This window comes from Symphalangus syndactylus, chromosome 1 (assembly GCF_028878055.3).
Source record: "Symphalangus syndactylus isolate Jambi chromosome 1, NHGRI_mSymSyn1-v2.1_pri, whole genome shotgun sequence".
Lineage (NCBI taxonomy): Eukaryota > Metazoa > Chordata > Mammalia > Primates > Hylobatidae > Symphalangus > Symphalangus syndactylus.
This window is the reverse complement of record NC_072423.2, coordinates 36,539,503-36,552,948: the sequence shown is the minus strand read 5'-3', so window position 1 is coordinate 36,552,948 and position 13,446 is coordinate 36,539,503. Positions and strand designations below refer to the sequence as shown.

General features: G+C 46.1%; 1 protein-coding gene across 4 annotated transcripts in view; it reads right to left on the bottom strand.

The window, feature by feature from the left end:
• MYO5B (myosin VB) overlaps positions 1 to 13,446 on the bottom strand; it is a 363,462-nt gene that overhangs the window by 145,226 nt on the left and 204,790 nt on the right. For all 4 annotated transcript variants that reach the window (XM_063639552.1, XM_055299641.2, XM_055299651.2 and 1 more), the window contains exons 8-9: positions 8,961 to 9,068; positions 4,695 to 4,804 (exon numbers count right to left, since the gene is read on the bottom strand). In XM_063639552.1, the coding sequence (XP_063495622.1) occupies positions 4,695 to 4,804; positions 8,961 to 9,068 (218 nt within the window). The remainder of the gene's footprint in view (positions 1 to 4,694; positions 4,805 to 8,960; positions 9,069 to 13,446) is intronic.

Sequence of the window (13,446 nt, the reverse complement as noted above, 5' to 3'; positions counted from 1 at the left end):
TTTTCCTACAGGCAAAAAGCTGAGCTGAGCCCCAGAGAGGTACAACTACTCAACCAGGCCCCCGCCCCACCGCCCCGCACAAGGCTTCTACCACTGTCCTGCCCGATGTATCTCCTGCCTACCCAGCTGCCTCTAGGGACTATGTGTGAGTCTTGACCCTCATTTACCCAAATACTAATCACATCACCTTGCATTTGAGTCACTGGAGAGCCACATTTCCCACAGGGTCTTGTCTTCTTTCACCAAAATGTACAAATTCCTTGGATAATCCTTGCAGCCCACTTGGGGCACTCTGAGAAAACCTGCTCATTCATTTGGTTATTCATTCTCTCACCAGTTATTCATTTCCTCATCTGAATCCACCTGGGAAAGCTGGTAGCCCAGCCTCAAGCCTACTGGAAAGCGTATTAACACTGAGGCTGAAGGGGAATCCTTCAGAACATGATGCGCCATCTCCTAATGGCCCTCAATTGCTTGTGGGACTCATTTTCCGATGAGGCTGCCTTGTAGGATTTAAATGAGGGCTTAATGAAAATTAACATAGATAACTGTATTATTTCTCCTTTAACACCATATCCCCAGGCAATTTTTTCCTCCTACATATATTTAAAATCCATCTACCCAAAACAGTTATAAAATAATAGAACGCCAGAATAATAGAATCCAAAATCACTAAGGCCAGTGTTTTTCCAATGTATGGTTTATGGAACAGTAGTTGCAAAGAACATTAGTTGGCTTTACTTAACAGAAGGAGAGGACAGGACCAGGTTAAACACAGCTGAACTGGTTTAATACACCATGTAGCACCAAGAGATAGATATTTTAAGAAGCATTTTTGGAATGTATTTGACCAAAGAATGCTTATGTTCTTAAGAAATTGCATTCTAATCCAATGTGCCTTATTATTCAGATGAAGCTGAGTGAGGCCTCCTGCCTTCTGGCCCAGAGCTCCTAACCCCAGCCCGGCAGGACAATCAGCTTGGTTTGAGCTGGGTGGGTGTGGAGAAGCCCCCATCTTTTCATACTCAGCGGAGAGTTTCCATGGCTACTTCTCCTGGCCAAGATCCTTTTTCTCTGAAGCCAACCCCGCTCCCCTAAACATAAAGCCATATGTGGTAGAGTTAAGTGCCTGGGGACCGCTTGGCAGGCAACAAGTTCAGAGGTGGCAAGCATCCAATTTGTTCATCTGACCTATTTCCAAGAAATTCTTAATTGCTAGGCACGGCACTGCAGATGGATTCCCTGACATTTAAGTGGCCTGCCAGCAGCTACCATGACTGCCCAAGACACGCCCACAGGCACCCTCCCCTCCCTGAGGCCTCGAGCTATGAGTGCAGTGGAGAAAGCACAAGTTAGAGACTTGTCTGAGAAACCACCCTGGGGACCGGCTTTTATCCACCACAGTGGGGTGGGGCTTGATTTTCTCACCTTCTTCCGACTGTTGATTGAAGGTGCTGACTGAAACTGATTTAACATCGTGCAATTACATTTAGGCAAAATTAAACGATGCTATCCATTAAAAATAGCCAACAAATCATAGGTAGCAGATCAGTTTTATGGGCCCATATTGCTAAATTCAAGAAACAAATTGAATGCTGTTGCATCTCCAAGGTAACCCTGGCAGTCATGGAGCATATTCTCATGCTTTAATTAAAAATAAAAACTACTGAGCAGAAGGCACACTGCGTATGGAAAGACAGCCTTTCCAATAGGAGGCCCATCCTATGTGCCCGAGGAATAAACCACAATCAGTGGGGCTCTCGGTAGCAACTATTAACGATGCATTTCTCAAGCACACATTCTGTGCCTGGCACTGTGAGGGCACCAATGGGGCTCACCAGGCAAGCAGAGGGCAGTCTCCTCCCCAAGGACTTGTAGTCCAGCCGAGGAAGCTGGGCTGGCAGGAGTGAAGGGGACTGAACACTGCCTGGGCCCTGTCCCACCTTTGCCATTGTCATTCTGACCTCAGAGAAAGAGGTTCCCCTCTCTGGGCCTTATTTTTTCCTCCCCTGTACAGCAAGAGGGATGCTCTTAAGGTCAACTCTGGCTATAACAAGGCTGATATTAGACAAAGACTCTCTCACCACAAGCTCTGTACTAAAACCTTTCCACACAGGGCTTTCTGGGATCTTCACTCCAGCACTGAGGCAGGTGGTCATCCACACTTTACAGAAGAGGAAACAGAGAGGTTAGCACACTTGCCCTAAGTCACACATCCAGCAAGAAGAATCAGGATATGAACCTTGGCCATCTCGACTTAGAGTCCTTCCTGTCCACTAGTTCTCTGTACAGCTCTGATTGCAGAACAATGGAAGACCAGCCTAGACCACAAACCTGCACTCAAATGCCTTCTGGAACTTCCTGCCACCTAGCAGAGAAAGGGCTGCCACACCAGGTAGCATCCAAACCTCAACCTCTCAGGCCTCCTCCCTCCTGCCCCCCTTTACCACCTGCATCCTCCATCCATGCCTCCCTAAGAGGCCCTGATGTTCCCACCCTCATACTATCTCCACATAAACACTCAGTGGGTACTAGAGGGAGAACAGTGAGCCCAATAGATACAGTCGTAATGAACACTCACTTCCCTTCTCACCTGAACGTTCTCCAGAGGCTGGGTGTGGAGGGTCAACTATAAGATAAGAGGCACTTCACTTACAGGTTCAAGCCTTAATTTTGCTAGTCTCACCCCCCAATGCAGGTAGGTGCCCAAGGACTCCCCAGCCCTGGTTCTCATGCTAACCACCAACCTCACTAAGATCTCAGAGTTTCCCATCCACTCTTACTCTCCTGTGTGCCACCCCTGAGGCCTGGAGAGCCTCAGTCAACCATCCATCTACTTCTTGGGTACCTGGTGAGTGCTGAGCACCACAGTAGATGCTGGTGATAGAATAAAGAACGAGAACTGACCCTACTCTTTCAGAGTTTGGAGTGTCACAAAGGAGAAAGGTAGGCATCAATACACACACACACACACACACACACACACACACACAATGCTCAGCCCCACAGAGGAGAGGTAAGAACCCATGAAAGAAGAAGTGACCTGTGAAGGGCCTGGGGAGGAGCAGGGTGTTGGGTGGGCTGCAGGTCCACAGACCACAGGGCACATCTGTCACCTTTCCTGCATCTTACCAGCCTCAGCCAGGCCTTGGTCACTGCAGGTGTTCCTCATCTCACCTGTCCCTGACACAGAGTACAGCTGCCCTAAGGAACCACGGGACATTGACTGAGCTGTGTGCACGGGGAGGCACAGATGTTCTATGCCTTTCTCATCAGGGGAAAGACATTGGGACAATACATCACTGGCCCTAAAGACTCAGATTTGGGGAGGGTTTGTCCTGCGCTGGAGGTTCCTCCACCAACCCCTGGGCCACAGGTCCTCCTCTGAACATGAAAGTCCTTCCCATGGCATCACTGCTGCCAACTCCACTGTACCATGCCCTCCTTCCCCCTAAGGTGAGCACCCACACAGGTATATAAGCAGCAGATGTCCAAAACAGCTCCAGGGCACCTAACACTACCAGCACCAACACCTCCTCCTTTTCCACTGGGCCCGACAGGGGAGCTTCGAGGTTCTCACGAGGCTGCAGAGTCCATGCCAGGGACGGCAGCAGGCCAGACAGGCCCGGGGCCCTCTCAAACCCTAGATCATTCCCCACAGATTGTGTATCCATCCATGGATGATACACAATGAGCTCTACTGAATCCCAGCTACAGTTCAGGTTTTCCTCTCCCTGAAGACAGGGCCAGTTTGAACTTCTCATAACCCCCAACTCTAGACAAAGAGAAGGAGGTTAATTTACGTCCACTCAACTGAATAAGCATCAGCTTGTGAGCAGCATGGACACGTGCCCTCAGGTAGTATTGTCTTTTGTATTTTTCCAGTGTCTGGTTATTTAAATTCCAAGTCCCTGGAAGCAAGAATCATACTTTGTACCTCCCCAGAACCTGGCCATAAATGGGCACAAGAGGTATAGAATAAACAGTTGCAGATTCACCTATCCAAGGTTAGAATACCAGCTTTAGCTTTTCTCAACACCATTAAATTCCAGAAGGCACAGCAATTGCTGTGGGTGCCACTTCCCTGGTGCTTACTCCATCACTCGTCCATCCACTTAGACATTTATCTACCACATACCAGTACTACATTGGGCATCAGGAAAATAACCTTCATTATGAGCCTTCACAGAACACTTGACAGCTTGCAGTACTTTCACATGGATATCTCACTTAACAGCCTGTTTTGTGCTGTCAGAATCTTGGCAAGGGTTGCCACCTGTCTTGTCCACCCAATTAGACTGTAAGCCCCTTTGAAGCATCACCAGGTACAGTGCCCTGTGCCCTTTCATCTCCTTGCAGTGGGGACCTCAGTCTGGCACTCAGAAAATACTCAATGGATTGACAACATGTAGAATTCTGTGTACTTCAGGGTACTTGGGAAATCAACCCAACAAAAAGAATTTATCAAATAGCCACTACATTCCCTGTCCTTGGCAACAGAAACTTGATGGCAGCTGATTTTTAAAGGGTTGGCTCTTTAAAAAAATTATCAGCAAGTGAACAGAAACCATTACTGTTAAGAATAAATAACCTATGAGTGTCCTCTAACTGGAAAGACACATTTCAGTCATATCAAGCTGTAAGAACAGGGTAAATTGTGTACATTTTATCTCCGGTGTTGGTGTGCAACTTACTGATATACTACAGGAATCACCATCACGCTCAGCCTGAATCTCCACACTTCCAAGGTGCAAGATAGAAGCAATTATCTTAAAAATGCTCATCTGATGGGACTCTCTCACTCCTGGAAAAAAAAATGAATGGATGACACTCAGTATCCATGGTTGGATGGAAAGGACATTTTACCCCTTTTAAGGACTTTTTTTTTTTTTAAATAAGGTTTGATTTTTCTTTCTGACCCGATGACTCCTAAAATGATCCAGGCTCCTCACCAAGTAATTACCACTCACAGTAACAGCTCAGAGGGCAAAGGGGCTCCTTGGACTAAAAAGAAAATATCTTCACTATGATCGTCCTGACCAAACCAGATGGGTCATGCTGCCATTTTAAATTCTCAAAGAGCAAAGGACAGGCAGCAATCCTGCAGGCTCATTTTGGGCTTCATTTCAACCAAACACCTTATGGATGTTTTTATGAGTTTAATAAGAATGGTCATGTATCTGCAATCATTTTTTCCCCAACATAATATCCTGTAAACATCTGTGACACACTTCCCCAGTGCCAGTGAGGGAAGAAGAGGAGAAACTTCTCTTGGGATTGCTGTTCTGGGACTGGATGGCCAGCTGGCCCCTGGCCATCCCCAGATGGGAGCAGCTGTTCACCACACTATATGCACTGTCATAGGCAGGCACACTGACCCCAGAACCACTGTGGCAGCAATCACCTGTTGTCAGATTTGTTATTTACCTATATGAATCATCAAAGGCATGGATAATCTCTTAATTTGTATTTAGCTTGCAAGGCATTGGCATTTTTACAAAATGATTCAGACTCATTTTTAAAAGACTACAGAACAATAGAATGAATACCAGTGAACCTTCCACTTAGTTTAAGAAATACAGCTGCTCTCCCCATTCCTCCCAGCTGCAGCTATTTTTTAAGGCAATATTTTATTCAGGCTAAAAAACAGTCAGTAACACCTGTAAAAATGGGAGGCACAGATGTGCCATGCTAGGATTAAAAAATTTCCCCAGATAATCTACAAAGTGGACAACCCAAGCAACACTAACTCTAGGCTTTTATGTTAGATGGCCACTACCATGTAGGCATCATAGGTTTACTTTTTTGAATTTATTACGTACAATTTCAAAACATACAAAGTAAAGAATAACAAAGTAAATAATATAATGAATCCCTGTTCTTGCTTCATCATTAGATCCCCAGGGCCTTGAACACTGCCTGGAACATAGCAGGTGCTCAGAAACATGAATGGTAGAATGACCAGATCGATGGCTGCTACACAGACTGCAAGTATTTGCAGCTATCAAAACGTGTACATTATTCAAATACGTGGTATTAGCCTAAAAATCCCCCCCTAAAAAACACCAAAGAATTTAAGCATCCATCTTGGTTCAGCATAACTGAATACACCTGGTCAAAGGAAGACAGGTTAAAGCCAGAGGCTGGTATTCAGGACAAGACAGGAAGCTAGACACTTATGCACCCTTGTAGAGGGTAAAGCACTGGGGTTTTTTGTCTGAGCTTACAGTATCTTGCTCTTAAGTCAAGTCCCATTGAAAGTACTAGACAGGAGCTGGGTGCTGGGACCATCACGGAACAAGAGGGATATACTCCCTAGACAGTAGCTTTTCTACTTTATCTATTGTTTTGAAAGAGGGTCTTGCTCTGTTGCCCAGGCTGGAGTCCAGTGGCACAGTCACTGCAGCCTCAAACTCCTGGGCTCAAGCAATCCTCCCACCTCAGTCTCTTGAGTAGCTGGGACAGGTGTGTGCCAACATGGCCGGCTAATTTGTTTTATTTTTTGTAGAGACAGGGTCTCCCATGTTGCCCAGAACTCCTGGGTTCAAGCAATCCTCCTGCTTCAGCCTCCCAAGGTGTTGGGATTACAGGCATGAGCCACTGTACCTGGCCTACTTCGTTTACTCTTGAGAACCAATGCTCTGTCAATTTCCAAAGACCTAACCACCCTGTCATGGTAGGAATTTAAGTGGTAGACACAGAATGAATACTGAATCCTAACAATAGCTAGGATCCTCGCATTACACTGATGAGAAAATCCTTTCATGCTGTGGGATTCTTTGAATAAGTGGTACCTCACACTATGGGAGGCAAAAAATCTAAAAACAAAAATTGATCAATCAAACCTAAGGAGTAAAACAGGGGTTGGCAAACTATGGCCCACAGCCTGTTTTCATAACTAAGTTCTATCAGAACACAGTCATGCCCACTGTCTTACATTCTGTCTATTGCTACTTTCACAAAACAGCAGAGTTGAGTGCTTTGCAACAAACTATATGGCCCACAAAACCTAAAAAATAATATTTACTATCTTGTCCTTTAAGTTTGCTAACCCCTGCAATTAAAAAAGGGACATGTTTATTAAAGAATAAAGAAAGTCTTATTACAATAATTAGTTTTACAAAAGCAATTTGCTTTGAGCATTAAAGTATCCAGTCTCCTTAGAGCCTTGGAGGGAGCAATCCTCTCCTTATATCAGCTTGTGCCCACAGCCTACACCAGCACTACAAGGGCAGCTGCCAGAGGCCTTCTCCTTTCTCTGATAAATTCAGAGAAGAATGTATCCTGCACACAGTCAAGTCTGCTCCAAACCTGCCCAACTCTGGAGACTAGGATAGGCATGTAGTGCTGAGGAAGTCAGGGATGCCAGTTATTAACTTTTCTTTCAGCTTCAAAGCATCCCCTCTTTGTCCTGCTTTATCACACTGGAGCTGGGCCGTGTAAACATTTCTCCTTTGCCTAATGGTAGAATGTCAAGCTTGCTCAATAGAGGGCATTCCAGCGATTCGCAAGGCAACAGAACATGAAGACAATTCCCTTTCTGGTTCTGGTCCTCCATAGTTATCATGATTTATCAGAAACCTCCAGATGAGCTCCAGCTCTGCCTCAGGCCTATCTCCCCATCAGCAGTGGCTTCTAAGCAGTTCTGGCCCCCCACACCTTGGGGAACCCGCAGCCTGCTTGTACAAACCAGCTCTGGCCCGCATCGTCTGGGCAAGTTTCTTCATTACATCCTCTTCAAAGTGAACTAAAGCTCAGCTAGGGTGGAGGCCTCTCCTACCTTTATTGGCTGTTCTTCCCCACCGCCCCACCCCTGTCCCGGCCAGGGATAGCAGCTGTTCTTTTGTACCTGCTACTTCTGGACCCTCTATAAAGTCCTCTTTATCCCTTTTGTAGTCAATCACCTGCTATTGCTGTAGTTAACAATTGTTTATATTAATTTTTCTATTTTGGAATAACCAGTGTGGTTTGTGTCTCCTGACTGATAGATAGGGTTTGTCTTTTGTACCCATGAACTATGTACCAGTTTCCCAGAGAACTGACTGGCTCTGGGAGCGTGGCAAATAAGGGTCTGGTTGCCTCCCCATAGAGAGGTTAGGGTGTGTCCTGTTTGACCATGTTTATTTGGACATTGGCTAGAACTTCCCTGACCTCCAAAGAACCTAAATGCTGCTCTGGGTTAGTCACATGGCTCAGAAGCCAAATGTTCTGTCTCTTTCAGAGAAGGGGCTGGGGAAGACACAAGCGCCATCCTGTACCACTTGGGGTTTCAGGCTGACTTCTCGAGCTTTCCTTTTTCTGGCTGCAGTTCCCAGGAATTTAACACTTCAAATTCCCAACTGAGAAAGGCTTACCTTCACTTTACCGCTTCTCCCCCAAAAGTGGCAGGGGAGCAAGGCAGTTTCCTCCAGTCCTACTGTCCCCTTATGCCCCTGAAGGACAGAGAACGTCTTGTTTGAAGGATTCCAAAGCTAAAGCTCTATATGGAAACAGAGCTGACAGAATTAATGCTGTATGTGTAATGTAGCTGCCAGACCTTCACAGCCTGCTTCCAACTCTGATTTCATGCTATGGTGCACAGGTGCACTGGGTGGGCGCAACGTTGTGTTCTTCCTGCTAGAGCACACTGAGCCCAGACCACAGCACGAGAAGACGTGGCTACACTTGCTTTGCCTCCATTGGTTCCAACAGCCTGCACGGTGGAAAGGGACACTGCACAGTGCCTGGGAGAGGGACTCTCATAACCTTATTTTTTAAAAGGCAATGAAGCTCCAAATTTTAAGTTCTAGAGCCTGAGGGTTGGGATGGGTAAGAGAGTAAGATGACATTCACCAGGGGCAGAGGGCATCTCCCGTTAGCTCCTGCAGGTTGCTGGCAAGCACAGTGGGACATCGCCTTGCATTCTACCCTCCATGCCATCAGCCCTTGGGGCCTGCTTCCCCAACTCAGAAGCTCCTTACCGAGGAGTGTGAAGGCTTGTCGAGTCTTCTCAAAGTCCTCAGCATCGTCCACACCCTCGATAGAAGTGTCTCCTCCCTGTGATGTATAGAAAAAGTCCTCCGCACTTGCTGTGGGGGGCGAGGAAATAAGGCATGAGGCACTGGAGGACACTTCATCCCACAGATCGTGACCCATGAAAATTCTACTCCGTTAGCATGCTATCCTAGACCAAATTTTAGGCCCAGCTGGATGTGAAACTCTTTAAAATAGTCTTTATCCACAATGGCAAATGGGAGAGAAAACTGAATAGTACCAGAAAATTATACGACACTGACAGAAATGTGCTGCTGTATTTATGTAAAATTGGCATGGGAAACATATGTTAACACAAAAGGCATATACGTCACAGACAGTTCAGTTTAATAGGATTCATCACAGATTCATTTTTAAAAAGATCTGATACAAGTAAAATGTATCTCCACCCTAGAACCAGACTTCCATGACTTACATAATCTCAGTCTGACAAGCTTATTTGACAAATGAGGAACAGTGATGTGCCCGAGGTGACAGAGTGTTTTTGTTCACTTGTTTTGCAAAGTTGGGCACACCTGAACTCTCTGCGCACATGCACAAATGCAGGTTGATACCCTTACATGTTTGCTGTCATCCCCCAGCTTAATTCTTCTTCAGCCAGGCCTCTGGTAACAGCCTAGGGGACAGCTGGTAAGGAAGGGCCCAGGTGGTGTCTTAAAATTCAGAGCCAAGCTTAGAAGAGGACACAAATGCAACAAGCCCTGGGTAGTATCTGCCCTACAAAGAGGACGGCAGAATTAGTGCTTAGGAGGAAGCAGGGCTTAAAAGTGAGCATTTAAGGCAACAATTGCATGTAATCGAAGTTACCCTTAAAAACTGCTTAAATCTTTCACAAGATATAGTATCTTGTATGGTTATCCTGCCTGGTACTATCCTGGCTGGTACTTCATGTTCTAAGTGTATAACGTCTGGTTTTGATAGGATGTCAAAAGGAGACACTGGCCGAGTTCCCTCTTCCCTGAAAACCCTAAATTCTTTTCCCTGGACCTGAGCATGCAGGGCTGAAACACATCAGCTAAAGGTGCTTAGATGTAGCTTCACTGCAACTCCCAATGCTCCTTCAACACCTGTCCTTGCAATTTGATCTCAAGAATTTCTGAAGTCTCTCCTTTCTCTATCCTGATTGCCATTGCCCTTCAGCTCCATTGTCAGAACTGTTGAAAAAGACACTACTCCAATCTCTCTGCTTCTGCACCCGTCCCTTCAAATCCACCTCCAAAATGCTAGTATGTCTGATCATACCACCCCCTCTGCTTAAAAAGCCCTTTGAGAGGTCCCACTGCTCACAAAGCCAAGGTCAATACCCTAGGACAGCCCCTGGCCCTTTTGTGAAGTGGCCACCGCATACCCCCCAGACTCATGGCTTACTCCTTCCCCATCTTTATGTTCCAGATACACCAGTTTCCTTATTATCATGCATCAGCTCTTCCCTCTGTCCATGCCTTCAGTGGTCTCTGCCTACTTCTCCTTCCTCACTTCCCCCCATTTCCCACCTTGCATCCTATGCTCCAAGCCATACTGAGCTTTGCCCATTTCTCCAGTCCATTATGCATACGTGGACAGCCCTAGCCAAGGAGAGACAGAACTCAACTCTAGACCCCAGTCTGACTACACAACCTGAACTATAACCACCAGGTGACCCTGCCCACAGGCACAAATAATCAGAACATCAGTTGTACTCTATGAGTGAAGGTTTCCTGGAGGAGTAACAAATTCTGAGGACCAGTGGCCAAGGCACTTGAACTGAGAGAGGAAGGACTCCAGCCCTGTGGTCACTCACAGCCTCGGCAGAAGCACATTTTAATGAGGAAAACTACATCAGATCTTTGCAGAAGATAGCATTTTAGCTCTTTCTTACCTAATCACTCAGCAAGCACCGGCACAGAGCAATACAACAGTTTCAAAGGCTTAATAAAAGTACCAATTATTTTTTCCCTTTACACTCACCTTTCAGTGTCTCATTTGATTATTTTTACAGTGTCCACCAAAGAAGACTGTCTATATTATTTACTCCCATTTTTCAGAAAAGCAAACTGAGTAACATGGGGTTTAAGGGGTGCCCAGGGTCACCCAGGGTTTGGTCAGGCCTGGGATTCCATTACTTGATTACCCTATTGTAGAAAAACGACAATTTATCTATGGCATCTCATGATTTTGCCACAAATACAAACTAACTCATCATCAAGTGTCAGCCAAACACATCAGAAAGAGTCATCTGAGACTCTAAAGGAGGAGACTAGACTTCCATATTGGAGGGAAGGCATTTTCAGCATCTTTCGAAGACCTTTCATTGTCAATAGCCAAGGCCCTACTGCTTGATGTTGCTATGAATCAGATAGACACCCCACCCTCCCAGGTCCCAGTTCTCAAACTCAGGCCCAGTTCCCCAACTCAGGCCCAGCTGGGCAACTTCCTCAGGCTGAGGCTTGTCACTGCAGGGGCCACCTGGGTCAGTTACAGCATTTTCTACTGAATGATCTGAAGCCAATCAAAATGATCATCTTTCCATATGCATTAAGGTCTGCAATCAACTCCGTCACATCACTCTCTGGACCCTCTTAATAAGATACATCCAAACAGGACCCAGTCTTCCCCCACCTGCTTGGCTTTCCTGGATCTCAGCCCTCCTTTCAGGCCCATAAAGCTGAACACTGACTATCCCATCCCAAAGCAACTTCTCTCATCCTCCAGTTTAGGTCTCTCTCTTTACCACGAATTCCCAAGGAGAAATGTACCACAAACCTCCTATTAACTAGTTCAACAGGCAGAGATTGGATCAGGCAGTCAGCAGAACACAGAGGAGAACGTGAACCCAGTGATTAGAGCACCGGACCACCAAGGCCTTGGTCATGGACTTGCACATCACCTGGGGAGGCTATGCTCTGACCTATGCAAGGCCAGAGATGTTGTTTATAAAACTATCCATACAACCACGGAAATGAAAAAGAAGAAAAGGAATTTACTTCTTATCCCCTAAAGGCTGTATTTAAGGGAAAATGGGCCCATTACAACTGATATACCACGAGAAATTGGTGTATCTGAAAGACAGAGATGGGGAAGAAATAAGCTGTGAGTGGAAGGTAGAGTGCAGCTACTTCACAAAAGGGCCAGGAGGTTATTCTAGGGTATTGACCTTGGCCTGTATGGTTTTCACCATCATTTATTCACACCTTAACAAATTATTCATTAGACTTTAAAAAAAAATCTCCTCTTGAGGTCATTTTAAATGTAACGGCCCACCAACAATGGGGCAGAAGAAGAGTATGGACAACTGGATGCAAATCTGCACCCTCCATTCTCAGACAAATGCACAAAATTTATGCCAAGCCAAGGGGTCTTGCAGAGACTTGTGTGCATTTGAATTGCATGTTTTGGGTGAAGAGGAGGAAGAAGGATATGAAGCAGGTCCAAATATTCACTTAGAGCCCTTGGCTAGTCCATGTATCTGCTGTTTTCAGCTACTCGACTAGGGTTATTAGTGGACCTAAATGCAAAGCTGCAGGACCCTCAGCTGATCCACCCATGAGGCCGAGGACAGCCTGACACCAGAGCACAAGCGCTCGTCAAAGGCTCTTGTTTCACTCCAAAATATTCTCAGAGGGCACACGAAGGTGAAAGAGTGGGGGAAAAAAACTGATCAAATTGGGTAGTTTTCAAGTGCTGCAGCCTGGGGCCTATGCACCTTGCAGAGGCAGGGAATAAGGGGAAATCATGTTTAACCTCAACATGACTCATGTAACTGAAAAAGAAATTTAGGAGGATTTCTTCCCCATTACCTTAGAATTACAATTGGGACAAGCGATCCAAATCATCCAGGTGGGTCTTGCCAGTATTTGTTTATTTTCTATAAAACTGACCTGAGGGAAAAAAATTTCACCTCCTGCAAGTTGGCCCTGAAAAGCCCTGCTAGGCCTATGTTCAGCTCTGGGAAGGAAAGAGGAGGATGGCAGTGGCCCCTAACATGGAGGCATACCTGGCTGCTTGAGACTGACAGCCACCCTCAGAGCCACAGGCTTCAGCTCAAGACAGTGTGCAAAGAGTGCTCAGCACCTGTTCTGCTTAGCAGGGAACACACACTCCTTGTCCTCAAGGATTTTATCATGTTCATCGTGTTCCTGGGAAAATCAGACTTGTAAGCACTGACCAGCTGGAGAATAGGACAAAACTAACAATGGACGTCAGCCAGAGTTTTCTCCCTGGGGTCCCAATTTAAATATTACTTCCCGAGGCAGGGGAGCCTCCCAGCCCTCTTCAGCTCTGCTTCCTTCAGCATAGCGCTTAGCACTCTGTGTCATAATTGACAAGCTAAGCAGGGTAGGACCCACAACTATTTTGCTCAATGCTGCATCCCTGGGGCCTAACATGGCCTGAATAGAGTTCGATGAACAAATGCAAGAATTATTGCTAAGTTGC